Below are 25,287 nucleotides of genomic sequence, written 5' to 3'. Positions count from 1 at the left end.
TGTCCCCCAGTTCTGTCCCGTTCGTCCCCTCATATTGCTCCTTCCGGTGTCTTCTCCATCTGACCCCGCTTTGGAGAAGGAAACTTCTGCTTGGACCTGTCCTTTCTGTTTTCTGTCCCACATTGAGCCTTTCTCTCTGTATCAGTGGGGGCAGGTGTTGGTTCCTGCTCTCCTTGTGCTTCTCAGAACGGCTCACTGTCGTCAAGTGTGACCTGCCCGCTAGGGAGACAGGGTGGATGGCGGCTCCATCTGACAGAGAAGTGCTGTGCTCTAAGTCACACAGTAGCTGACGGCTCGGGCTAGGCTGGGACCATACCGCCTGCTGGCTTTCCTCCCGCCCCTCTTCCCGCTGCCTTGCCCCTGTGCCGCCCTGCCCTGCTCCCAGTGGGCCACTACTTTTCAAGCTCCTTCTTTCTCCCTTTCAGCCCAAGCCCAGCAGCGGGGGCCGGCGACGGGGGGGCCAGCGTCACAAAGTGAAGTCCCAGGGGGCCTGCGTGACTCCTGCCAGCGGCTGCTGAATCTCCCCTGGCCCACCCCCACCACCCAAGGGATCCTTGTACTCTGGCCACTGTGCCACCAGATGGGCCAGAGCAGCTCTGACCACCACCCGTCCTCCCCCAGGCCACAGCTGGAGCCTCATCATGCTCCCCCCACCCCCATTTTCCAGGGGGGTTGTAATTTATAAGCTGAGGAAGGTGGCCAGACTTCCGGAGGACTGACCATCATCTACCTTCTTCCCTGCCTTCTTCCTTACTCACATTTTTTGTATATCTGGGCCCTTAGTTTTTATTCTTTTTATTATCTCTCTCTCTAGTGTGTGTGTGTGTGTGTGTGTGTGTGTGTGTGTGTGTGTGTGTGTGTGGGTAGGTGGGTGGGTGGGTGTGTGGTGCAGAAGTGTAGCCAGTCAGGGCCCTGGCAGTCTTTCTCCTTTTATCCTCTGTGGCCACCAGCCTCCAGGAGCTGGCTGCCTGCCCATCTGTCCATCCGTCTGTGTGTTTCTGTGACAAACTTTAGGGGCTTTCAGAAGCTGAGGAGCACATCACTCCTCTGTGCTCACCCTCCTCCCCTGTGCTCACCCTCCTCCCCTGTGCTCATTCGTCTGTGCCCAGAGCCCTCTACAGAGCCGGACTCAGGGCTTAGGGGATTCATCAGTGTCTGCTGCTGCCCGAGCAGGGAGCCTTCCTTCTGGGACTAGGGGGATTTTAGCAGAATGGAGCGTGGTGGCCTCCTTTTTTCTCTCTCCTTTTTTACCCCCTTAAACCCAAAACCATGTTATGCCAAAAGCTCTTAAGTTGTAGCCTGTAGATGTGTGGAGGGGAGTGGCACTTGGATTGTAGGACCCTTCCTGCCCCTAACTCTGACCCTTGCCACTGACCCAAAGACAGCAGGTGGGTTTTTTTTTTCTCCTTGGAGACAATCCTGTTTGCCTGGCCAGGCCAGGGCAACTCCTGCTCTGCTGATTCTGCTGAGCTGAGGCTTTGGCCCTTGAACTTTAACTCTGCATCTTGTTGGGCCTGGGGGCACTGATGGCTGACCTGGACTCGCATCAACTCGCTCTGGGTCCTGCTCACCAGCATCTCCTATTGGTGGGGATGTGTTCCTCTGAGCCAGGCCTGGGCTAGAACTCCTCTTCCCTACCACAGCCCCGCCGTGTTGCCCCAGCTGGCTGCTACAGGAGCACAACAGGGAAAGGTCTGAGCCCCAGTTTTGGAGGCCCCTGTGGGGGTGTGGGGAGGTTAGGTAGGGGGTTGTGAAAAAGATTCTTCCAGGCCCAGCACAGAGCATTAAGCCCTCTGGAAGATTCACCGCCTGGGGTCCTCCAGGCCAGAGATGGCACCGTGGGGCCCAAACGAGCCTGGCCTGAGCTGCAGACAGAAGCTCTTGGTTTAGGGTGGACTGGTGGGTAGAGATACGTTCTTCTAACCAGGGCAGACACCCAGCTGGCTGGGTCCTTCCTCAGCCTTGCCTTCTTCCCATCCCAGCCCTCTCCATTCTTCTTGCTTCTAAACTGCTGGTCCCTTCCCCTCCCCTCCTTCCAACTATTTCTAGTTACCACTGACCCATGGCCATGGACTGACCGGACCGGCACAGAAAATAAAAGTTTGTTCCAAGTTGATGGTGTCATGTTCCCGGCCCAGGCCCTTCAGGTGGAGGTGCTGCCATGGGGAATGCTGGCTGTGCCTCTCTGGAGCCCCCAGCTGTGGAGCAGGGCGGGGTCAGGAGGAGCCCAGCTTCTCCTCTCGGGCATGTGTGGCTTCAAAACCCAGGCTCCTCTGCCAGCGGTGACAGGGGCCAAGCTGCCAATCTTCTCTGACCCTCAGTTTCCTCGTCTAGAGCAAGAGGTAAGCGCCTCTGTCACGGGGGTTGTGAGGATTCGGTGAGAGAACGTACGGTGAAGCTGTGATGTGCCCAGCACATGGGAGGTGTCCAGTGAACGGTCCCCGTGCTGCTTACCACTGCACCAGCTGCCAAGTCCATGTGGCGATAGGCAGGCTCGGAAGGAGAAACGTGGTGTTGACAAGTCTCTGTGATGTGGCTGTGCTGTTGGGTGTCTCCCTCACTTGTTTGATTTTGAAGCTACTAGATAGGAAAGAGGTGGTGTTCCATTTTTCCGGTTAGGAAACAAGCTCAGAGAGCAGTCCTCCAGTGGGCACGTTCATTCCTGCACCGGCCCACGCCGCGGCCATCCATAGGCAGCTGCTCTGCTCCTTGCCCTTTGGCCCCTGCCTGTTCCTCGGTGTGCTGTGTCCTTCTTGCTTTTTGACCTGGTTCTGCTTATAGGGGCCTCTGCCCGCTGGTGCCTTCGGAAGTGGAGGACTCTAGCATTGGGCAGCGCCCCCCCCCCCCCCCCCCCGCTCTCTGTCCCCGTGGGAGGTACTGTGGCGTCTGTGTTTCCACAGGGTTTCTCCAGGGTGGGACCTTGTTTTGCCTGAACTCTTTGGCCCCTAAGAGCATCACCGCTTTACTTTTGGAAGCTGCGGCCTCCACCCTGGCCTCTGTCCTCAGACACTCAGGAGGTTGGTTTGGATCTGTGGTCGCCAGGCCCACACCTGCTGGCAGGGGCTGACTGAATACAATGTTTTACTGTCATTAACAGGGACTCCAAAGGTCCCCTACGGGTCTCAGCCCTACCAACTCTCACTTTGGAACAAAACACCAGCCCTTTTGTAGATGATAAAGAATAAAGTTGTTAACTGATCATCTCGACATGGCCAATCCTGCCCTTTCTGTACGTGCAGCTAACATTTGTGGTGTCTTTAGTTCAGCTGGGACCCCTGTTCTGGCTTACTGAACAGAATAAGGTAACAGAATATGCCACGGCACAGAGGGAAATGCAAGCTTGGGGGTCACGGGGCGTGCCTTGGGGAAAACGGGGTGAGAGCTGCGCCCCTGAGGAGACAGTAGGACTTGGACGCGGGCAGGTGGGTGGTGGGCAGAGGGCACACGCCCAGCCCGGAAGCACACAAGCAGAGGCACGGAGCCCTGACTGTGCGTGGCAAGTCCCAGGCACTCGTTTACTGGTGCGGCTTGGGGACATCCCCTTTGTTGAGCAGTGGCGCCAGATGCAGAGGTGTTGAGTGAAGTAAGGGGAATGGAGCGCGTGGTCGCTGGGGGTGAGCCCCAGGACCGGCCTTTCCTGGCGCACAGGACTGAGCGGTTAACTGGCCCGAAGCCTCAGGGCTGGATTTACGTTGCACCTGCTACTGTCTCCTGTGGTTTATCCCCAGCCCCTCCCTACTGACTTGTCCCTGCCTTTATTTTCTCAGCTGCAGTGGGGACCAGCCCTGGGTCAGGTACCGGGTACACTGGAAAGCGTGGTTGGGGACCCACCCCTGTCCCTTCAAGCGGCTTCTCGGGAGGCACTGGATCTGGGGACAGAGTTACAGGGAAGGGCCAGGACCTGTTCCCCTGAGCTGGTAGGTGCGGCTCTGCAGGGGCTCCATCCCAGCACAGGTGCGAGGGGCAGATGCCTAGTTGCCGTGGGGAGGATCCGCACTGAAGGCAGACGTGGTCGGTTGTGAAGCAGGTAAGTTCTTCTGCCTTCTGCTCAGATGGCACTGAGAGATGCAGGGAAAGCTGCCCCTTCACACTGGGGTGTCTGTGAGGCCTGGTAAAGCCACCTCCCTTCTTTCTCCTGTCAGCCCCTGAGCCCAGAATCGCAGAGCAGGGCCTGCCTCAGGCCCCGTTCCAGCTAGGTTTTAGTGGAGAAGTCTGGTTTCTAAAGTTCAGGAATGAGCCTTTGGGGCATTGTTTAGGCTCAGACTTCAGATTTAAAAAAAACTACACACTCTATTAATCTTGGGCATAATTTATTTTTTTTTGCATAGGCATAAATTAGAATCTGGAGATAAAAAATTCAGAACCAATAGTGCAGCATTTGTGACAGGAGAGCGCAAAATGAAACCTGGTTGTCTGGGGGGGGCGGGGGCTGAGCTGGGGCCAGTGCCAAAGGCCCACAGGTGGCCTTAGGCCTCACCTTCCTTCTAGCTCCATCCCCTTGGAGCCCATTTGGGGCTCAGCCCTGTTCTTACGGCACCTGCCTGCACCGCAGCCCCCCTTGGCAGCCAGGTTACAAGGAACTGAAATCACCCGGTGCCCCACAGAACGGGGCTAGGAATCAAGCCCAAAGCTTTTCAGTTAAAAAACAGACCTTGAAAAATATATACATAATACAGCAGAGTCTGCTGGGTCTCAAAGCCCTCTCTTCCCCCAGCCCACACCCCTGACAGCACCCCACCCCCCCACCCCCCCTAGAAAACGAGCCAGAAAGGAAACGATCTGAGCAAGAGCTGAGAGTCTCGAGGGAGTAGCTGAGCCCCTTACAGTCAGGTGGTGGTGGGACCACAGTGCAGACAGGCCTCTTCCCACCATGACACCCTGAATGTCACCATCATTCTCATTGGACCATCTCGAGAATCTGGGGAGTATGCTGCTCCCCACCCTTTTAAGCTTACCCCAGCTGCTTATGGCCTCAAAAGGCAGGTCTGGGCTCCCTGCACCTTGGGGGAATGTGGCAAGCTTGCTCTGGGGCACAGGCATGCCCTAGCAGGAATGGGGAGCAGAGTGGGCCTCGGTCCCAACATCAGGGGAGAGAGAAAGCACTAACCCCAGCAGAGGGGGAATCCTACCGGCTGCCCCTGTGACCCCTCAGAGCCAGAGAGGCAGCCTCCCTTAGAGGCTCATAGGAGCCCGACCCTCAAGGGTATGAGAAGCCCCGTGGCCCACTCTGACCCAGAACACATACAGTGTATAGAGAGGCCTTTGGGGGACGTCAGGGGGTCAAGCTCCATAGGTTGATGGCACTAGATTTCTGGAAGAGCCCGGCTGCCCTGCACAAGCAGCTTCCTGCCTGGGGCTCAGCCCCAGCCTGCACTGTGAGCACCTTCCTCCTAGAGGACGTCACTTCCCTGCCTGGTGATAGGGGCAGCTCACCTGCCCCAGGCCCTTGCTTGTCCCACCCATGGCTTTGGCACCTGCTTCATTCACACGCCTACCAACCGCAGCTCCTTGGGTGCCAGCCCCCCACCCTGGGTAAGGGGCAGACAGGTTTCACCCACCTTTGCTGGGACGACATATGTCCACTCACTGCCTCTCCCCCTGCCTCATGATCCCCCATGATATGCTACATATATACACCCTCCCAAGAGGGGGAAGTAGACACCCAGTGCCTGGCACAAGGAGGTCACAAAAAGGGACGCCGGAACTTGCTGTCTACCTCGAGCTGCCCCGCGCTAGGAAAGCCCTGCATATTCTTTCTTGTCTCCATCGGGCCAGAGGTCCTTGCTCCTGGAAGTCAGTGCGCTGGTCAAGCATGTGGGGAAGGGGCAGGGGTGCTGCTCTCCCACTCCCAGAGAAGGGGGCACGTGCTGGGAGGGGCTGGCCTCCCAGCTGGCTGGCAGCAGCACAGAGAAGGCCTAGTGGGTGGGTTCCCCATGCACCCGGAAGCGGTAGATGCAGGTGTACTCCGGGTGGCCCCAGTTAGTCAAGATCCGAAGCTCCACCACCTGGTATGTGGCCATTTTAGTGTCCTGGGTAGAGAAAGAAGGTGTTAAGAGTGTCCCAAGCCCTCAGACCTCGCTGACAGGAGGGCAGAGAGGGGGACAGCCACCCCAGGGTCAGATGCCCCCCTCCCCCAGGCCTCCACAGCGAACTGGACTGCAAAGCTCCTGTCTTCAGATCATGGAGCAGAGTTTCCAGCTTGTGGGCCAAGGAGTCCCAGGGGCTTCAGAGGCCCTCTAGGGGCCATGACCCACAGCCACATAAAAATGGCCTTGTAGCTGAGGACCAGCCAGATTCATTCCAGACAGATGCACAGGAGCTCTTTATCATGGTCAAGGGACACAATCACTGTCACGGAGGATCTGATATGTGTTGACGGTGGAAAAGAATCCTTTTACTCTGAATTAGGCAGAGTTTTCTTCCTCAAGTTCTTAGCAGGCCTCTGTCCTCTTTGCTCCAAAAGCCACGATTTTTGAGCTTTCGGAGCAAATGGCCCCCAGTTCGACGCCAACAGACACAGCGCTTTCCCGTTCCCTTCCCGTCCTCTGGCCTTCCGCACAGCCGCTTTTCCTCTACTGTCTCCTAAAGGCTCGGTCAGCACACCGCCCCCGGACGTCCCAGGCACTCCCATGGCTCAGTCTTTGGTCCCCTGGTGGCTGCATGGGACTGGCCCACAGGTGCCTCAGACTTGGTGGCCAGACCCACTCCTGCAGTAGCCTGCCTCTTGGCACCTGGGACAGTCCTCCCCTCCCCCTTCACCACTTCTGTCCAGTCTGACACTTGCAACTGTGTATCTACCTCCTCTCCATCCTCACTCCCGACACTCTCCGCAGCCACTTCCTGACCGGTCTCGTCCCCTGGATGCACCGTTCACACGGTCACATGATCTGACTACAGCGCACAGTCTTGTCACTTCTCTGCCTAAAACGTGGCAGTGCCCACCCCAGCCCCGAGGGCCAGAACTCTTTGGCCTGGTAGCCAGGCCTGCCCCTCTCCGGCCTCCCTTCCCACCACTGTCCCTTTGCCACCTCACCCATTTCTTCACCCCTAGTGTAGCTCTCAAGCTCCTAGCACAGCATTCATCTGGGCTGTCAGAACATTGATGTCTTGGGGCTGCCGGGATCTGGGAGCCTATGTCCTGGGGTGGAGACTGGCAATCTGCATTTCTAACAAGGCCCTGGGAGACTGATGCCCGTTCAGATCGAGGCCAGAAGTCTCCCTCAGAGCCCTAGCCGTGCGGCACTGCCTGAGGCCTAGGAGGAGCACCCTCTGACAACTGCCCCCGGCTCCCCGTCCAGGATGGGCCCCTCTGTGTGGATGTCTATGTGGTGCCTCTCCTGTGCCACTTGGACAGCTGTCCCTGTTCCCTGCCTCGAACTGTGGGGAGGCAGGGGCTGTGCCTATTCTTGACCTGAGCCCGCGGTGCCTGACACGGAGTAAGTGCTTGGAAACCATCTGCCGAACGGATAGGAAGCTGAATATACCATTCCGCTGGCACAGCGGAGTCCCATACCTGAAAGTAAAAGGTCTGAATGGGCTCCCCATCCTGGTCGTAGGTGAACTGGCCAAGAAGTGTCCCCTCTTGCTGCGCATCTTCATCAAATCCCTGAAAAGAGAACAAAGGATGGAGGGAAGATCTTGCTCTTAGACGAGTGCCCCAGTCACCCGGGGAAGAATGCTCTCCCTTCCTGTTCCCACACCGGGTCCCCCGCCCCCGAGCAGATCAGCGCCAGCCTTGGTAGGACTCCAGGGGCCTGAGCACTGGACGTGGGTTCTTCCAGCGCAGCCTAAGCTACCATTTCCCAGGCTGGGGCTATCCCTTCCAGATCTGCCCCCTTCCTCCCAAATAATGGTCCTGGCTCTATCCTTGGTAAAGACTCACAGGGTCCCGTAGCCCCTCTGACCCCCCAAAGGTAGAATACTCACAAAGATGGCAAAGTCCTTGGGGGCACTGGAGATGGTGCTGTTGGGGGACAAGGACTTGGGGACGTGCTCTAAGGTGACAGCAGTGGGGCGGATGCGGGCAGAAAGGCGAACCACAGCAAAGCCCTGGGGCCCCTGGAAGGCCCAGCAGTTGCCCGGGTGCACATCTGGCTGGGGGGACGAGGAGGAAAGGAAGTCCCATCGGCACGGGGCGGGTGACAAAGACGGCCCACCCTGAGCACGGCTTTTGCTGGCTCAGGACGGGAGTCACCCAGCTATGCAGGCGACCTGCTCGGGGCCCCTGCTGCTGCCCTCACGGGTACCTACCTGGAGAATGACTCGGGGCGACTGGGAATGGTACCACAGGGGGATGCCGAAGAGACTGAGGAGGGCCGTCTTGGTCTCGTAGGTCTCAGAACATCGGGTGCTGATAACACTAGCCCCTGAGACAGGAAAGACAGGCAGTGTGGGCACCTAAAGCTGGGCCCCAGCAGGGGCGGGAGGGAGACGCCGACGCCTGTGCTGCTCACCGGCCCAGGGAACTCGAGAGGGGACCCCTACTGCCATGTCCTCTCTCAAGGTGGGAGGGCAGATGCCCCAGGCCGTCTTCAACCTCACCCCAACTACAGCTGTGAGCGAGCATCGGTTTCCCTGGCCAAGGATGGTATTCCGTTCATCCGGACTTCTCCACGTCTCTTCGCCTGCCTTTGCTGTGACTCCTGCCCATCTCGAGCCCTGCCCGCCTAGCACCACGGCTGCCCGGCAGAAGCCGGGGAGGGGGGGGGGGGGGGGGGGGGGGAGGGCGGCCAGCACGGGACCAGGCTCTGCCAAGTGGGGGGAGCGCACACACAGACCTCCTGATTCCAGGGCGTAGTCCACCATCCCGATGCGGTCCTCACTGTAGCGCTTCAGGGCCTGGTTTACGATGCGCTGCACCTGCTAGAACAGGCATCCGAGGCAGCTGCCACGAGCAGCAGACCCGGCCACCCTTGAGCCCCCACTGCCGGGGGCGAGGGACCCCCGGACTGGCCCCCTCCTATGCTGCACCACACACTGGTGTCCAGCCACATGTGCCACTTAACCCAGATGCGCCCCCCTCGCCCCCACCAGCCCCAAAGCAAGCACCGGAGCCTCCCGCCCGTGGTCTTGGGACGTACCGGGAAGCTGGTAGTGCGCGACTGCGCGGGTCCAGGCCTCCCAGGGAGGAGGGCGCTGGACGAGGGGGTGAGGGTGGGGGTTGTCCCCGGGGCCCCACGGTCCTCACCTCCTCTGTCACCCCGATCGCGCCTTCCCTCTGCAGCGTCAGCCCCAGGCTGGCGGCGGCCTCCCTCGCCGACTCGCCCCGCATCTCAGCCACGTGGGCGAGGATCCTGCCCTCCAGCTCCCGCAGCTGAACTTGCATGTCTTCCTGCTGAAGGAGCCCGTTGCGGGTCCCCCCGCCGCGCAGAAGGAACTGACTGATCCAGGCAGGGAACCGGGACTCCACCTGGCGACGGAAGGAAGGTCTCTGAGAGGCTCACAGGGACAGTGCCGCTGTGGCGGCTCCTGGCCGGAGTGGAGGGGGCGGGAAGAGAACACAAGCCGGGAAGGGAAGGGCCAAGCACACCCCGCTAGTCCACCTGAAGGAAAGCGTTACGACCAACTCTCCGTGTTACTGGTAACAAAACAGGAAGAACTGCCTACGAAAGCCAACATCCGGGCCAAGTCCAGACTCAGGGGACTAGCAGGCCACCAGGGCAAAAGGCTCTTTGCCGTACAGACTCGTAGGACAGACACTCTCAGAGGACACGGTGTCCGGCAGGGGACTTGGATGGTTCCAACTTACGTCATCCCTCACCGCCTGCAGCTGCTGGGGCAAGAGGCCCACTTGGTCTGCCACCGAGCTCTGCTTCAGGCTCAGGGCCGCCAGCTCCTGCCGCAAGCCTGCCAGCTGGCCCTCCAGTCGCCCCAGCTCCTTCATGGAGTTCTCTCGGAAGGACTCTTGGGTCATCCTACTCCCAAGGAGAGGAGAAAAGAGTAAGCCTTGGATCTCTGGTGAGGTGTGAGGCCACGCCGAGGAACACAAGGGGATCCCCTAGTTGGCTCCCGACAGAAGTGAGTGCCCAGCACCTGCACACGAATGCAAGGCCTCCACCTAGGGACCCTGGCTGTAGAACACAGCCCCAGTGCCTTCGAATTGGCTTGCCGATCCCAACGAGCGAATTCTTATCCTGTTCCCTTCCTAAGACCAGAGCCATAATTCACTCTGCCTCGGCCTCTCCATCCTCCACACGGGTGGATGTCGGGGGCACGGAAGGCAGCCTGCATGAGTGTGTACAGAAGAGGTAGCAGGTCTACAAGTGAACCCACAAATCCCAGTTCTCTTGTGGTGCCCCTCCCCCACCCAACTGTTCTTGCCCTTCAGATTTCCTGAGCTAGTTTTCAGCCATCCCCTCTCTGTTCAGAACACAATCAGAACTCTGCTCCAGGGCTCTGCTCCCCAGGCCTGCCAGGGTGTGGGGTGGAGGGGTCGGGGGTAGAGCAGACCCAGGCCGGATGGCAGTGCCCATTACCTTTGCCACTCGGACTTCAGCTCCTGGAGTCGAGCCTCAGACTCCTGTAAGCAGGAAGAAGGCAGAAATACAACATATGCCAGGCTCAGAGCAGTCAGTCTCCCAGAGCAGGATCTATTCTGTCTGGAGTCTCTGTTCCAGCAGAGCCCTGCCCCAGGCTCTCCTGACTGCTCCAGCAAACATTAACCACCTCCTGGCCTAGGTCCTCATGAGAGGCTTGCCCCGTCCGCATGCTTAGGCATGCATACATTCCCTCATTCATTCAGCATCTTATACCCAGCACAACAGGCCTCTTGAAAGCGACCCTTCCTCAAACACACCCCCGGGCATCCCTGCAAAGCATTCCTGTGCACGTGGGTTCAGCTCCAGCAGAAGTCAGGAGATGACACCCCCACCTCATCTAGTGTCTAAGCACCCTTTGGGAGAACCAAGCTGCCTCAGCCCAAGAGCAGATGTTGAACTATAGATCAGGGCCCCACTGGGGAGGCCCCAGGTGCCCCTGAGTCCACCAACCTGGGAGGCCTGGACGATTTTCTTGAAGAGGTCTTCTGAGTCTTGTTGATGTTCTGCTCTCAGGGTGACCAGCTCTTCCTGTCAGACACAGGAGAGCGTCTTGAGGATTTTACTGAGTTACGTGCAGAGAGAACTTACAACCAGTAAGTGGCAGAACTGGAGACTGAACCAGGCCCGTCTGCCTGCAAACTTCGGCTCCTGGCCTTTGTGCCACAAGTGCTTCTCAAACACGCAAGACCCCCTTGATCTCTGCTGCGCCCCTACTGTGCCAGGCACTCTGTGGTCTCCTGTTTCCACAGTCGGGGTTGGGAGTGCACGGGGAAACCTGAGGGTCTCCATTTTAGAGGAAGGAACGAAGGCTTAGAGAAGGTGAGTGACTGCCAAGTGACACGGCTGTCCCTCTCATGTCAGGGTGTGCAGGGCCTCACCCCTCCACCCCACACACCCACGGTGTCACCCACACGCCACTCTGCTCACGCTCAGAGACCTGGATCCGAGCGGCGGTGTCCCTACGGAAGTCCTCCTTCAGGGCAGCCTCGCGGCGGCTCACCAGCCCTTCTAGAAGTGCCAGGGTGTCCTCGTGGCTCAGGCCTACGTGGCCTCCCCCACCAGCGGCCCCTTGCCGCAGCTCCAGACGTTCCAGCCGCACAGCCTCCTTCTGCCAGTTGGAGGAAAATTCAGCAGCGAGAGCTTCTAGGCGCCGCTCCAGAGAGTGTACCCGGGACAAGATGCGCTGCTCAGCCTGCTAGGGGGTGGGAGGGAAAAGCCATAGAGGTGAGGGGCCTAGGACAACAGTGCTTCCTGGAGAGAAAGGGAAGGGAATCCCAGGAACACCCAAATGTGAACTCACACTGGCCCTGAGGACCATCCGTGCTCAGCGAGGTGAGTACCCCAGCAGGGCAAAGGGGTACCGCGAGTATGCGGACACGTGACAGAGTGCAGCACAAGGTCCTAAGGACGGGTGCGCAGGCAAGGCGGGAGGGGAAACAGCGCCCTCTCCAAAGAGGGTCCAAATGGAGGAACAGGTCCAAGAAGAGGACCAGAGGAGCGGCAGGGGGCAGGGTGGCCTCCCGGGCCGGAGCCAGCCCCCTTCCCTCTCCTACATGCAGGAAAGCGAGCGGCCGACAGGTTCAGCCGCCCACTTCGTTCAAGAGAACTATGGGTAGGGGCGCCTGGGTGGGTAGGGGCGCCTGGGTGGCTCAGTCAGTTGAACGTCTGACTTCGGCTCGGGTCATGATCTCGCAGCTGTGAGTTCGAGCCCCACGTGGGGCTCTGTGCTGACAGCTCGGAGCCCGGAGCCTGGAGCCTGCTTCGGATTCTGTGTCTCCCTCTCTCGGCCCCTCCCCTGCTCGCTCACTCACGCTCGCTCACTCACACTCTCTCTCTCTCTCTCTCTCTCTCTCTCTCTCTCTCAAAACAAACATTAAATTAAAAAAAAAAAAAAAAGAGCTATGGCTAAAAGACGAAACAATTTGAAGAGGCTCTCTTTCTTCTAACTAGATGGCCCAGAGTAGGTAGAATAAGTCCTTTGGACTGGACGGTGGCACCTGATAGCATGCCATGAATTTTGAAAACCTTGTTGGCTTGAAAACAAAAATCTTTGCCAAGAGAAATTATAGTCTCTCAACTGTCAATTAAAGACCGGGGCCGCCTCCTGAGGGCAGAAGTTGCTTCTGATCTTTAAATGTTGTAACACAGGCAGTACATCTGCAGGACTGAAAGAGCAAAGAGTGACAAGTCCTCTCCTAACCTGTGTCCCATCCACCTGGGGCCCTCAGCCACCACCGGCTCCCACACCAGGCAACTATTTTTATTAGTGTCTTTATGCAAACGTAAGCAAGTACAACAAAGGTGTGTTCGTTCTTTACCTCCTCCTTCTCACAGAAAAGGGAGTCCTGAAATTGAACTGCACTTAACATCCTTACTAACGATTCCAAAAGGGAAAGTTATAATGCCAGAATAGGTCATGATGTGATAACACGGCAGTCGGGAAGGTAATATTCGCCAAAATAAATGGTTAAAAATGTGCTCCCCAGTTAAATTCGGCAACATACAAGCAAAATTCAGATGTCATTAGGGGAAAAAGAACGAAAAACTTTTCACTGGTGACTTCGTGACATGTATGCACACATTCTGGTTATGTGTGCCCTGTCACCTCCCACGCCACACTGCAGGCTCCTTGAGGACACAGCTTGGGCAGCCTCGGGCAGAGTGCAGACAAGGCTCTTGTCCTCCCGTCCTCCCTGTACTTGTACCCTCTGCAGTGTGGCCTCGCATGTGCTATATCAAGAGGTGGTGTCTACCCCGCCCCCTTTTTTAATGTTTTTATTTATTTTTGAGAGACACAGCATGAGTGAGGGAGGGGCAGAGAGAAAAGGAGACACAGAATCCGAAGCAGGCTCCAGGATCCGAGCTGTCAGCACAGAGCCCGACGCGGGGCTCGAACTCAAGAGCCGTGAGATCGTGACCTGAGCTGAAGTCGGACTCTCAACCGACTGAGCCACCCAGGCGCCCCTATTCCCCCCTTCTTTGAGTCTAGACTGGCTTTGAGATTTACTTCGGCCTGGAACGTGGAGGAAGGGACAGTGTGCTAGTTTTGAATTGAGGCCTGATTTTGCTCTTGTGGCACCACGGTCGTCTGCTAAGAGAACGAGGCGGGGCTCGCCTGCTGGACGAGAAAAGCACGTGTGGCACCCAGCCTGCCCCTGCTGACCCAGCAGCCCGTCCCTGCTTAGACCAGAAGAGCCACCCAGGGCACCCACGGGCTCGTGAGCCAGTCGAATGCTTGCAGCTTTAAGGCACTGATTTTAGGGGTGATCTGTTTGTGGTAATCGGTAACTGACCAGCCCATCGCCTTACTCTTAGAAGATGCTGAGGAAATATTTATGAAACTATAGAGAAGGAACAAAGTAGCTGAAACGATTTGTCTGATTCCTTTTCCTTCCGTTTTTGTTTTGTTTTGTTTTTGTGTGTGCTTAAGATGGCAACTGATTTGGGACAATTTGGAGTCCTATTTAAGCACAAACTGCTCTCCCAGTGCCTGTACCCCAAACAGCAGAGACAGGGGACAAGGCAGTCTACCAGCTAGGACACCGCCTACGGAAGCTATAAGGGCAGAGAAATCAACTGCAAATAGAGGCAAGGTGAGGACCCGTGACCCTAAGCTACTCACCTGGAAGTCTCTGGACTCCCACACGTCATGCTGCCTGCTGCCGCCCTTCGCCGCCCACCAGGAAACCATCGCAGGGTGGAAGGTCTGCAGCCCATAGGGGTAGAAATACCAGGCACCTGTACACAGAAGAGAGGGGGTTATCCAGGCCTGTGGCCATAAGCCAGAAGGCACACGCTGCTGAAGACGGCGGCCTAATCAACATGGGTTATTAGCAGCCTGTCCCATTCTGCGAGCTGGGCTGCTGCTGGAAGGCGGTACGAGGGATGGAGGTTCCCATCATTCTCTGAGGCAGCAACTTCCACCTGACGGTCCCAGAGTATATGCTTTCTCTCACTCCTCAGGAATCCCCATCTTTCTGTAAATGGCAAAACTCAGAGAACATAGCTCTAATAAAGCTAGGGATGATCCAGAGGTACAACCAGAGGACCTGATGGTGGCTCTCAGCCAAGACTGTCCGGCAAGATCACCCAGGAAGCTCTTTGGGCGCCTGAGTGGCTCAGTCACTTAAGCGTCTGACTTCAGCTCAGGTCATGATCTCGTGGTTCATAGGTTTGAGCCCCGCATCAGGCTCTGTGCTGACAGCTCGGAGCCTGGAGCCTGCTTCAGATTCTGTGTCTCCCTCTCTCTCTGCCCTCCCCCTCTCGTGCTCTGTCTAGGGTCTCACTTTCTCTCTCTCAAAAATAAACATAAAAAAAAAAAAAAGATCACCAGGAAGCTTAAAAATACCCAATATCTGGCCCCACTCTCTAGAAAATGAATTCACTGGTCTGGAGTATCCCTCTATAGGTGAGTCTTAAAAGCTCCCCAGATAACTCTAATGAGCTGCCATGGTTGAGAATCCCTGAAACAGGAGACACCTGCTAAGAGAAGGTGCTTTTGACCCAAGACAACACAAGGCAGCAGCCACAAAGACGCCCGCATCTTGCATCAGGGGCCATCTGCGTGTGATGTGTTTACTCCTGAGCTTATGCGTGTGGGGTGGGGGATGAGGGCACCTGGCGAGCCGTATCAGCCTGTGGGTCTCCATCCCAGGGAGACCACACTTGCCACTCAATCATTGGCCGTGAGCAGGTACAACCGGAAGCACACACCCACCAGGCTTTCCATCAGACCCTCTGGACACACCTCACTTAATGCACTCGCTGAGCAGCCCACTCCGCCGGCCTTTCAGGCCCTCCACACACATCAGCCCCATCAACCCTATGAGGCCACGGTGAAGCTCAAGTTAACAGAGGAACTCCTGAACAAAGCACTATATGATCGTAAAGGGTCATTATTACTTCAAGGGCGATGCCCAGTTTCCACTGGACGTGAACAAGCTGTTCTCGTAACAGCAAACAAAAAGGAAGTCAACACTTGGAAAACTTTTCTACCTGGCTGTTAAATAAAATAAATACTAGTTGAGTAGATGCTAAACCTATAAAGCCAGCTCTAAAAAAAGGTAAAGCGTGGTCTTTATAAGTTAATTATAAATTGGTACGATAATTAAAACGGAGCCTGGGGGCCATGGAGGCAACTCACGTGGAATTGTGAGACCGCAACACTGTCAGATTAGAAGCTGAACACGATATATATAAATAATGATTACAACTATGTAGAACACGTGAAAGTCCTAAGATAGAGAATGGAACACCACCAAGCATCTTGTGAGGCTCTGTGCTGACAGTGCAGAGACTACTTGGGATTCTCTTCCCCTACCCCCTCCTCTCTGCCCCTCCCCAACTCATGCTTTCTATCTCAAATAAACAAAAAAAAATTTTTTAATGAAATATCTTAGTATAAAAAGGCAGACTTCTGTTTACAACTTTATTGTTTGGATCTTAAAGATTGAACTTGATGTCGTAACAAGAATTCACTCACTCAGACTACACCCTGATTTGGAATGCCAGGAAAATGACTACTAACAACAAGATCCCTGGCAAGATCCCTGCTTTTTACCCCAATACTCCTGTACTAGGGCACGTTCTGACTCAGATGGCCCCAAGGATGCTCTATTGACATGCCAGGCAGTCAAGTGCGGCCACCCAAACAGAACACAAGATCAGCGGATTGGGGCATATCCCTTCTCACCCACTGGACACCCTGCAAATGCCACACAGGTCCAAGAGGAGCCAGGAGGGCCAGACAGGAGTGGCCGAGAGCTTGGGACTGAGCTGCCCAGGCTCAGTCTGACTCCACTCATCCTGCCTCTTCCGTTGCCTGTAGGCGATCACCATCCCTCTGGTTTTTGCGTGTCCGCTCAGCGCCAGCCCCCCCACCCACACTGCCCCGCCCCTCTGGCTCACCAGCTCCATTTCGGCCTGGCATGCTCGTCCTACCCCTGCCCTGCAACACCGGGCAAGCTTACCATAGGTCAGGCCGGTCAGAAGCAGCAGCAGCAAGAGGAACCACAGGAATGTCTTCACGGATGAGAAGCGCCTGGGCCACAGGAGGGGACAGCAGGGGAGGAAGAGGTGTCAAGAGAGCATCCAGGGCTCTATATCCCTGCTGGGAGTCTGCAGAGGCTTTCCCTGAGTGCCAAACTAGAGTTGGGAGGGGGATGCCCTGGAGCATCTCATCTTGCCAGGGTTGGACTGGAGACTTTTAGAGCTTTGCCTGCAAGTCTTGGAATAATGGGGACAATGCTGACTCTGAATTTTATTGATGTGATTAAAATAAAAACGGGGTCTTTGTAAAACCTGAAATTTTCATATGTACAAGTCCTCTAAGCAAGCAATTCTAGAAAAAAATACAGAACTCCTTAAACAATATTTTCCTTAAAAAATTTTTTTTTTTTAACATTTATTCATTTTTTTGAGAGACAGAGTATGAGCTGGGTAGGGGCAGAGAGATTGGGAGACACAGAATCCGAAGCAGGCTCCAAGCTCTGAGCTGTCAGCACAGAGCCCGACGCGGGGCTCGAACTCATGGACCGTGAGATCATGACCTGAGCTGAAGCTGGACGCTTAATCGACTGAGCCGCCCAGGTGCCCCAACAATATTTTCTTGTAGAAAAATATGGAACCTTCTTTTGGTGACACGGATCCACCCTTGGCCCTCTTCTCAGCATAATCCTCAGACAATCATCCAGCCAGGATTACGTCCAGAGGACCTTGACCTCTTGGCTCAGTCTTTTTTCCCGGCTCTGCTGGGTCAGGGACTTAGAAAATCAACCCACAGCATCACGCAGCGCCTATCCCTGGCTTCTGAACACCCAGCAGAGAACACTGGGTTCTAGACTGCCCCAGGGCCAGGAGGAAAGCTGAACTTTCCTCGGAAACACCACTTGTTGGGCCAGAGCCTGAAACCTGACCAGCCAGAGTAAGACCAGGCTGTCAGACTCAGACGTGGCTGGATGGGGGCTGGCATCTAGCAGGAAGTAGCCAAATAACAGGAACCCATAATTTCAGAATTCTCCCTGAAAGGCTACTGGTTTGGAAGGCAACACTTGACTCGATCCCATTATCTGTCAGGCAGAGAGGGGCTCTGGATAGCCTACTCCATGCTCACTGATTAAAACTACACGTAAACTCGAGAAAAAGAAACCTTCACAGAAAGGACATATACAGGTTTAGAAGCCTTATCGGTCCCTTCTGTCCCAGGGCTTTCTGAGTCATTGTCAGGGTGGGAGTCTCGCTCACCTGGTTAAAACGAAGACATCGAGGAGGGAGGCAGCTGTTGTCAGGCGATACCAGGTGGTGCCAACCCACCAGTAGAGGAGTCCAAACAGCCGGCCTGGAAGAGGGACCGTCAAGGCCTGAGTGTCGCCCTCAGCCGGCGGCCTGCAGCTTGTGGTTTCAGAGCATTACCGTCTCCACCTGCAGCCCTCCCTGCCGCTACCCCCGATGCTGACCTGCCGGTGCACCTGTCCTCGAATCCCACCTGCCTACTCTGCCAACATTCTCCATCCTGCTCCACAGCTGCTCCTGCCCTTCTGAGTGGGAGTGTTAGAGTGTTGGCTCCTGGTTTCCAGTGGCTTATTCTAGGACGAGCTCTCCCTGCTCGTCCTATGGTCTCTCGGTGGGATGCCCAACCACAGGGAGAAGAGGGAGAAGGGGGAGAAGGGACTGCTGTAGAGAATGGAAATAGCCGTGCACAGAGTAGCCAGCACCCACCTGGAGAAGTGACCACCATCCAGAAAAAAGAGGCTGCCCAAGAGGCTGCGTTCCTTAACCGTGAACCCGAACCACGGTGGTCAGTCTCCGAGTATCCTGCAGGGACAGAGAGGCCACGGCTCAGTCTGTCCTCCCTTTTAAGAGCCCAGAGACAGGGAGACTGCCTATTATTTATCTTCTCCTTTAGACTGTGAGCTGAGACCACGTATCATTCTCCTTCGCATCCCCAGAGCGTCACCCAGGCCTGGCACCTAGCGGGTCAGTAAAGGTCTGTCAAAGGAACGCAACGGGAGGTTTCTGACATTTTATTTCCCTTGAGCTTACTGTCTGCACCCCTCTCCTCACCAGCAATCCTTCGATCCATCGTTCCGAGCTAGACCAAAGGGGTCAAGCAGCTCCTACGTGTGAAGCGCCCCGTTAAGGCAGACACAACGGAGTCGACCATAGGCTGCTCCGACTGACGGGGACACAGTATGTCACAGTATGTCAGGGGCCGCCCCAGGCCTGGGTTCAGGGTGCCACGGTGGCATGACCAGGGGGTGCCCAGCTGGTCTGCGCAGGGGCCGGCCAGATACCACGCTCTCTCAGGCTGGCAGGGGGGCACCTTCCCCGGGCTTCCCGTCACCTCCCCCAGCAGCCCCAGAACCTGCTGGAGCGTATCCCTGAGGCGTCACCCACCTGCATAGTCATCCTCTGAAGAGTAACCTGAGGAGGACCCCAGGAAGTCCTCGGAGCCCTTGTTCTCAGAGAGCCCGTTGAGTTTGCTGCTTTCGGTGCCGCCCGTGCCTCTCCTCCTCCTCACCCGCAGATCCTCACCTGAGGAGGGAAGAACTCGGGGTTCTCCTGGGGCAGGAGGCTATCCCGGAGGGCCTCATGGAGACACCTTGAGGAGCGTTTCTGACGGACAGATGGAGCTGCCTTGAGCTTCCTCCTGAGCTCCCCGGGTCCATGGGGGGGGGGGGGGGGGGGGAGGGGTCTCCGGGCCTGGAGCAGCATCGTGGCCACCTCGTTGCCTGAAGTGGCCTGTGGCCCCTCTTCTGAGGGCTTCTGAGGACGGGGAGCCCTTCCTCTGGCCCGGCGGGGATTAGGAAACCACTGGGGGGAGGGGGGGGGAGGAGGGGGGAGAGTTTGGACCTTAAATTTCCAGAGGAAGCAAAGCCTCTGGGAGGCAGGTTTCAGACACTCACCCCAGTAGGGGTCGCTATGCAGCTGGTCGTCGAGGATGGAGCTCCTGGCAAGGGAGGCGGCCCGGGGGCTGCCAAAGTAGGACTCCCTGACCACCGACTCGCTGTAGTAGGACGTGTGCGTGTCGGAGGAGGGGCCCAGCTGCGGCGCTGGGGAGAGGCGCTTCATGTTGGCGGACTTCCTCTTCAAGGTCCTGTGGGAGGGGAGCCGGGAGGGGAGAGGAGGGGAGCAGGCAGGTGAGCCCAGCCGGGAACAGGAAAGGGAGCCGCTCTGCCCGCCTCTGGTGAGTGGGTCAGCCTTGTTGCCAGGCAACTGACAGCTCCCGGCTGCCGACGGCGCTAACCACAGGTGCAGTCGCTGCCCCCGTTATCTCCAGATCCCACCAGCAGTGAGTGATGAAGGCAGGATTCAAATCCAGGTCTCTAACTTCAAAGCCAAAGTTTTCTGTCCCCCGCCGCCATGCTTGTAAGGGAGTAGCAATTTCAGCCACCCACTGAAATCCCAGACCAACTCGACCTGGCCTCCCAGGGCTAGCCAAAGCCTCGTGAGCGGTTATCTGGGCCTCAGATCTGCAAGCGGGGCAGGATGAGGCTGGCCCCTGCTGTAGCTCATTTGCCATGCTCCTCGGACCGGGACCTCTCCTGGGCTGCCTCTGCGGGCCCCGCTGAAGCCCTGCAGAAGGTACTCCTGGGTCTGGGGAGGATGGTCAGACGGGCACATCCGTCCGGAGCAGAGAGGGCTCCTGTGAACCCAGCCCGCACGGGCGGGGTTTCTGGCCTGGCTTACTCTCGAAGCTGCCTCTCCCCACTTCCTGTTCTCTGACCGACCGAGAGGGCAGCAGCCTGGCTTCCAATAGGGGGAGAAGAGACAGCAGGGCTGGGGCCTCGCATCCTCAAAGGTGCGAATGCTCCCCCTCGGCTGGATACGGGCACCTGATCTCTGCCCAGTCAGGTGGCGACAGGACGAGGCTGTGCAGCGACCTGCCCAAGCCCTCTGCTCAGCAGGTCAGCGCTATCCGTGGGTGGCCGGGGCGGGGCGGGGGGCGGGGGTGAGACGGCAGTCCCCTACCTGAGAGGGCTGTCTTTAAACAGGGTGCTCTGGCTCCCCATCACCGAACTCCCTCCACTGCTGCTGCCGCCGTCATCATCGCCCTGGGAGTAGCGCGTGAGGCGCTGGCTTCGGCGAGACATGACGAGGTAGGATGGGGCCTCTCCCCCTGAAGAGAGTCTTGGGACAGAAAGGAAGACCAGTGAGGCCTGGCGGGGGCAGGTGTTTCAGCTCCTGCCGGTGAACAGCCTACCCCCTGCGCATTCAACACAGACAGCCCCAGAGCTGGGGACAAGGGGGCGTGTACGGAGCATCTCCCGGCACCACCCACCCTGCCGCCAGGCGGCCCTGCCTCGGGCTCACTTAGTGCCCAGGTGGCCTCTCTCACGGTGCTTTCCACTCGCTCTTCTGGCTTTCGGTTTGACACGGAGCTGCCTGAGAGGCAGAACCGGACCTTCTGCAGCCTTTAGCAAGTAGCAGAGCAGGTGGAACGTGAGAGGCACGCAACAGACGCTAACTGAATGCCTTTGATCGTTACTGCCCACACAGAGTCTCTAGTGGGGCCATCCCACTACGCTGCCCTCCCCCTGGAGCGGGGTGCGCCCGCCTTCCAGCTGTTTCTCGTAGAGGGGACACACTTTCTTTTCCTTGTGGCTAGACTCGTTGACTCAGGGTCCCAATCCAACGCTGACCGGAGAAGACCTTTCTGGGGTGAGCCCCACCTACATCCTGAAGGTGTCCGCATGCCGTAGCCCCTCAGTGATCATTGTAGTGCAACATCAGGGCATCCTGTATGATGATAATTGTGATGACGGAATACTTTGCTAATGCCTCCTGGGTGCCCGGCTTCTTTCGCCCTCATTTCTGATCCTTACGAACACGGGAGGTACCATTACCGCCACTGTGCAAGGGGGGCACCTGGGACCCTGAGACGACCGGTGACCTTGCCCACAGTCCCCTAGCCTGTACATGACAGAGGCAGGGTTTGAGCTCAGATCGGACAGGTGGCACAGCCTGGCTCTTTCCCCCTCTACCATAACGTTTTCAAATTGCTTTAGGAAACGTGTGTCCCCAACCAGAGTCTTTGACGGCCCTGAATATGCACAGAACGGGTTGTCACACGACAAATATTTGTCAACAAACTAACAAAACAGGGAGGTGGAGCGGCCGTGTGGGATCACAGTCAATCCCTGCCGGAGGGAAGAAGTCACCACGTGCCGTGGGAAATCAAGGCTCTGGAACGGATACCGAGGACTCGAAGCCAAGGTGAAGAGTTGTGGCAAAAGGTGGTGTTTGACAACCCGGGGGGGGGGGGGGGATTAATCAGCCTTTCAGATGTAGAAACCCAAATTCAAAATCTCAGATTTCCCGTGTGAGGAGTCTCAATGTGGTGCCTTTGCCTGCCCATGCTACAAAGTCTTTGTTACACTTAGGCCCCCACAAGAGTCCCTGGTACTTGTGACTTATTATCACTTCTCATATTCCTTATACTATTAGTTCCCTAGGTTGTGCAGTGGGTATAGGCTCTAGTGTTTCCCAACTCCAGCCTATGGAAACCAGAAGGTCTGGTTAGTCCAGCCGGACAATTCAGAAGTCCTCTTCTGAAAAACAAGCAGCCTCACGTCTCCGTCTGACTGGCGTCTGCCCAGGTAGGATGCCCACCTGGCATCCCCCCCCTGGTTTTTAGCCAGTGTTAGTAAAGGGACCAATCGGTAGTAGCCAAAGCAGGAAGCTGGCCTGGCTCCTTTTCTGTATTCCTCTCCTTATAAGGTAATGCCACCCCCACTACTCCCCTCCCCACCTAAAAGCTCCAGATGCTCATATAGACTCCTCTTCCTCAACCCCCACCTGCTGAAGTGGACGAAGCCTTCACCCGGGGCGGGGGGGGGGGGGGGGGGGGGGGCAGAAACAAAGCAACGTTTCTGCCAACTCAAGCTGCTGTTGGCAAGAATATAAATATTCAGACGGAGGGGTGGGGAGGGGAGGTGTGGGGGGGCGTGGGGAGGTGGGGGGGCTGAAAGCATCAGCAGTCAGCACCCTCCTCCACACACACCCCCCCCCCCCCGAGGCTTCTTAGCTTTTCCTGTAGTCCTAGTATCAAAAAAAAAAAAAAAAGAAAAAAGTTTGCAACTGAGTCCGGTTTCAGAAAATGAGAAAGGTCAGGGCCTGAATCTTCCAAAACAAAACAAGAAATGAATCTCTAGCAGCTCGAATCTTTTGCAGATCTGAATAGACCCCACCCTCACCAACACACACAGTTAAGAAACCCTCAAACAAAACATCCCTCCCCACTTCTGTGCTGAACCACATCCCTTTTCTCAACTCCACCTTTCCCCACACCCCCCTCAGCAAACTTATATGGCAGTGTCCACCTAATCTGCAAACTCAGATCTCCGGCAACTTCCACGGGACGTTTTCACACTACTTTCCCTCGTGGGACCTGTAAAACGCTCCAGGAGCTAACTCCCTTCTCCCTTCATTTTCCCCACGGGCTGAACCTGCAGAGATTTTTTTTTTTTTTTTTTTAAACTAACCACGCGCCTTCCCTGCGGCTCTGCACTAAGTCACACTCCCGCCTCCTATTTGTTTTGGTTTCTTTTTTTAAGAACTGAACAAAATGGGCCTCCCTCCTATTCCCGGAGTCTGACAGGCAGAGGGCAGAGAACTGCCTGTCCCTGGAAACTGCCTGCCTGGCACGAAAACACAGGCACTGCCCTGGGCCGGTTTGAGGTAGCCCGGTTCTCGCTCCCCTCCTCTCGGGGAGGTTCCGCCCCGGGGAAGTCCCGCCTGGAGACATCCGCCCTCCGGGCTGACCAGTGGGCGGCCGGCCCCGGGGACGGGGGGCGGGCTGCGGAGATGAGTCAGGGCGGCTGGCCCCAGCACGGCGCTGGCCCTTCCCGACCGGCCCAGGGGCGTGAGCCAGGCGGGGCTGGAGCCTGGCCCGGCTTGGCCGGGAGAGGAAGAACCAGGCCTGGGCAGCTCGGCCCTGGCTGGGGCGGCCCGACGGTGACCCCGGAGTCCGGCCGGGGCCCGCGGGGAGGCGGGAAAGGCCGGCCTACCCCGCCTACCACCCTTGCCCCGCACGTCCGCCCGCCAGAGGCCTACCGCCGGCTGTTACCTGCTGCCGCGGCTGCTCCGTGCGGGGCCGGGGGCGTCCGAGGCCCGCTGCGCCGCCTGGGCGCGCCCCCTTCCCGCGTCCGAATCCTGCGAGTGGCGCTAGGCGCGGGGACCCGGGGCGCGCGGCGCGGGACGAGGCCAGCGGGCCGGAGGGCGCAGCAGACAATGAGACCCGCGCAGAACCGCGCTGCGCGAGTGGGGCCGGCCGGCGCGCGCGTGGCCGAGTGTGTATGTGTGCGTCTGCCAATCAACGCTGACAGGCCGCCGCCCATTGGCCGGGCCCCTCCCGCGTCACCGCCCACTGCCACCGCCCATTGGGCTGTTTGAACACAAAGGCCCCGGTTCGCTCCGCCCGCCGCGTGGGCCCCGGGGGCCCGGCGAGCCTTGCCTGGAGTCCGCGCGTGGGAGGCGCGAGGGGCGGTGCCGAGCCCCGGGAGCACGCAGCTGGAGCCCGCAAGTTGGGGCTCGGCGGGGCTTGACTGCGCACTTGACTCCAGGTCTGGTGGCTCAAAACACCTGATCCCGCTCCGAGCACCGCCTCGTGCGCCTCACCCCACCCGTGGACTTCCGGCCGTGGCGTCCCCGCGCTCCGCAAACGGACTCCACACGCGGGATGCCAGGGCTTTAAAGGCATCGGGTGATTGAGGAGGCACAGCCTCTGAGGACGGCTCCCCACTAACCCCCCCACCGAGTGGGGAGCAGGAAAAGTAGAAGACCCTTGGCCTAAGGCCCACCTGGAAGGGTAGCTAGTAGTTAGTCCTCAGCGGACTAGCCAACGATTGTTGAAGGGATGCTAAACGCCTGGCGCATGCGTAATTGTCCTTTTAGCCAGGCATTTCCACACCCATTTTAGAGGTAAGGAAACAGGTTCATAGAGGTTTTAAGTGATTTGCTTCAAGCCACAGCCAGAAGGAGGCAAAAGTGAGATTAAGAGATTCTCCTCGCATCCAAGTCTGCTTTTTCTGCTTAAGAGTTGATTTTGGGATTCCAGACAGGGCAAGGAGGCTCTGGCATTTCCCCGTCTGCCCCCAGGGCCCCCAAGTTTCACTGCAGAAAGGAGGGAGTTTGCTACATTTGGTACTGAGAAAGCAGGGCTGGTTACGTCTTCCTCTGCCTCGCTCAAATTTATGTGACTGATAGATAATGAATGAGCACAAATGTCACCTGACTCCTGCCACCGGCCAACTTTACCCAAGTAGCAAGTGCACAGCTTGGGAGGAGTCATTTCCTGTGCAAATGCTTCTAAGGGTGACAGTGCCGTTATTTCACGCTTAAAGCACCAAGAGGAAGAGACAAGAAATTACAAAATCACTGAGACAGGACAGGAAGGCAGTGGGGGTAGAGGCGTGAGGAAGAGTGAAACCCTTGTGCTAAGTTGACTCCAGACAAAAAAAAACGACCCCTCTTCCTGGGCCTCTACAGGCCCACCTGGGAAAAAAAGGGGCCTCACCTGCACTTAGAGCATCTTGAAGACAAGGGTTAGATGACAAACTGCCTGGCTCTCCAGGACCTCACGTGGGGCCTGAGTATCTGCTGACCGGTGGAAGGAATAAAATGAGAATGCAAATCAGATGTAGGGCCAGCATGCAGGGGCCTCCCTTGACACCTTCTCACCAGGGCACTTAACTCCCCAATCCCGTGCTGGCCAATTCCAATGGAGGGCCTGTACCTCGCCACCACCATT

The 25,287-nt window shown here is 57.2% G+C and overlaps 2 protein-coding genes across 8 annotated transcripts in view; one reads left to right on the top strand and one right to left on the bottom strand.

The window, feature by feature from the left end:
* Window positions 1-15,920, top strand: part of GTPBP1 (GTP binding protein 1) — a 37,516-nt gene extending 21,596 nt beyond the window's left edge. For 3 of the 4 annotated variants that reach the window (XM_058741269.1, XM_058741271.1, XM_058741272.1), the window contains exon 12: window positions 13,969-15,920. In XM_058741269.1, coding sequence (XP_058597252.1) covers window positions 13,969-14,076 — 108 coding nt within the window. In that variant the 3' untranslated portion in view covers window positions 14,077-15,920. Of the gene's footprint in view, window positions 1-425; window positions 3,208-13,968 lie in introns of those variants that run through there. The other variant, XM_058741270.1, reaches the window with a different exon arrangement.
* Window positions 4,294-23,792, bottom strand: SUN2 (Sad1 and UNC84 domain containing 2). Of its 4 annotated transcripts, XM_058741268.1 has the most exons (18): window positions 23,605-23,792; window positions 20,508-20,666; window positions 19,442-19,632; window positions 18,933-19,070; window positions 18,255-18,350; window positions 17,781-17,874; window positions 16,508-16,578; window positions 14,161-14,276; window positions 11,476-11,733; window positions 10,989-11,066; window positions 10,476-10,519; window positions 9,749-9,914; window positions 9,188-9,409; window positions 8,778-8,862; window positions 8,251-8,366; window positions 7,927-8,094; window positions 7,514-7,606; window positions 4,294-6,029 (listed from the first exon to the last, which is right to left on the bottom strand). In XM_058741268.1, the coding sequence occupies exons 2-18, from the start codon at window positions 20,627-20,629 to the stop codon at window positions 5,916-5,918; spliced, it is 2,172 nt and encodes a 723-aa protein (XP_058597251.1). In that variant the 5' UTR covers window positions 20,630-20,666; window positions 23,605-23,792; the 3' UTR covers window positions 4,294-5,915. The 4 variants fall into 4 exon arrangements, with proteins under 4 accessions (XP_058597251.1, XP_058597249.1, XP_058597248.1 ...); XM_058741266.1 differs by lacking the exon at window positions 23,605-23,792 and having other exon boundaries at window positions 8,778-8,859; XM_058741265.1 differs by lacking the exon at window positions 23,605-23,792 and having other exon boundaries at window positions 11,476-11,730.
* Window positions 23,793-25,287: the final 1,495 nt, after the last annotated feature.

Source organism: Neofelis nebulosa, chromosome 8 (assembly GCF_028018385.1).
Source record: "Neofelis nebulosa isolate mNeoNeb1 chromosome 8, mNeoNeb1.pri, whole genome shotgun sequence".
In the NCBI taxonomy this organism is placed as follows: domain Eukaryota; kingdom Metazoa; phylum Chordata; class Mammalia; order Carnivora; family Felidae; genus Neofelis; species Neofelis nebulosa.
This window is presented reverse-complemented; position numbering and strand designations above follow the sequence as displayed.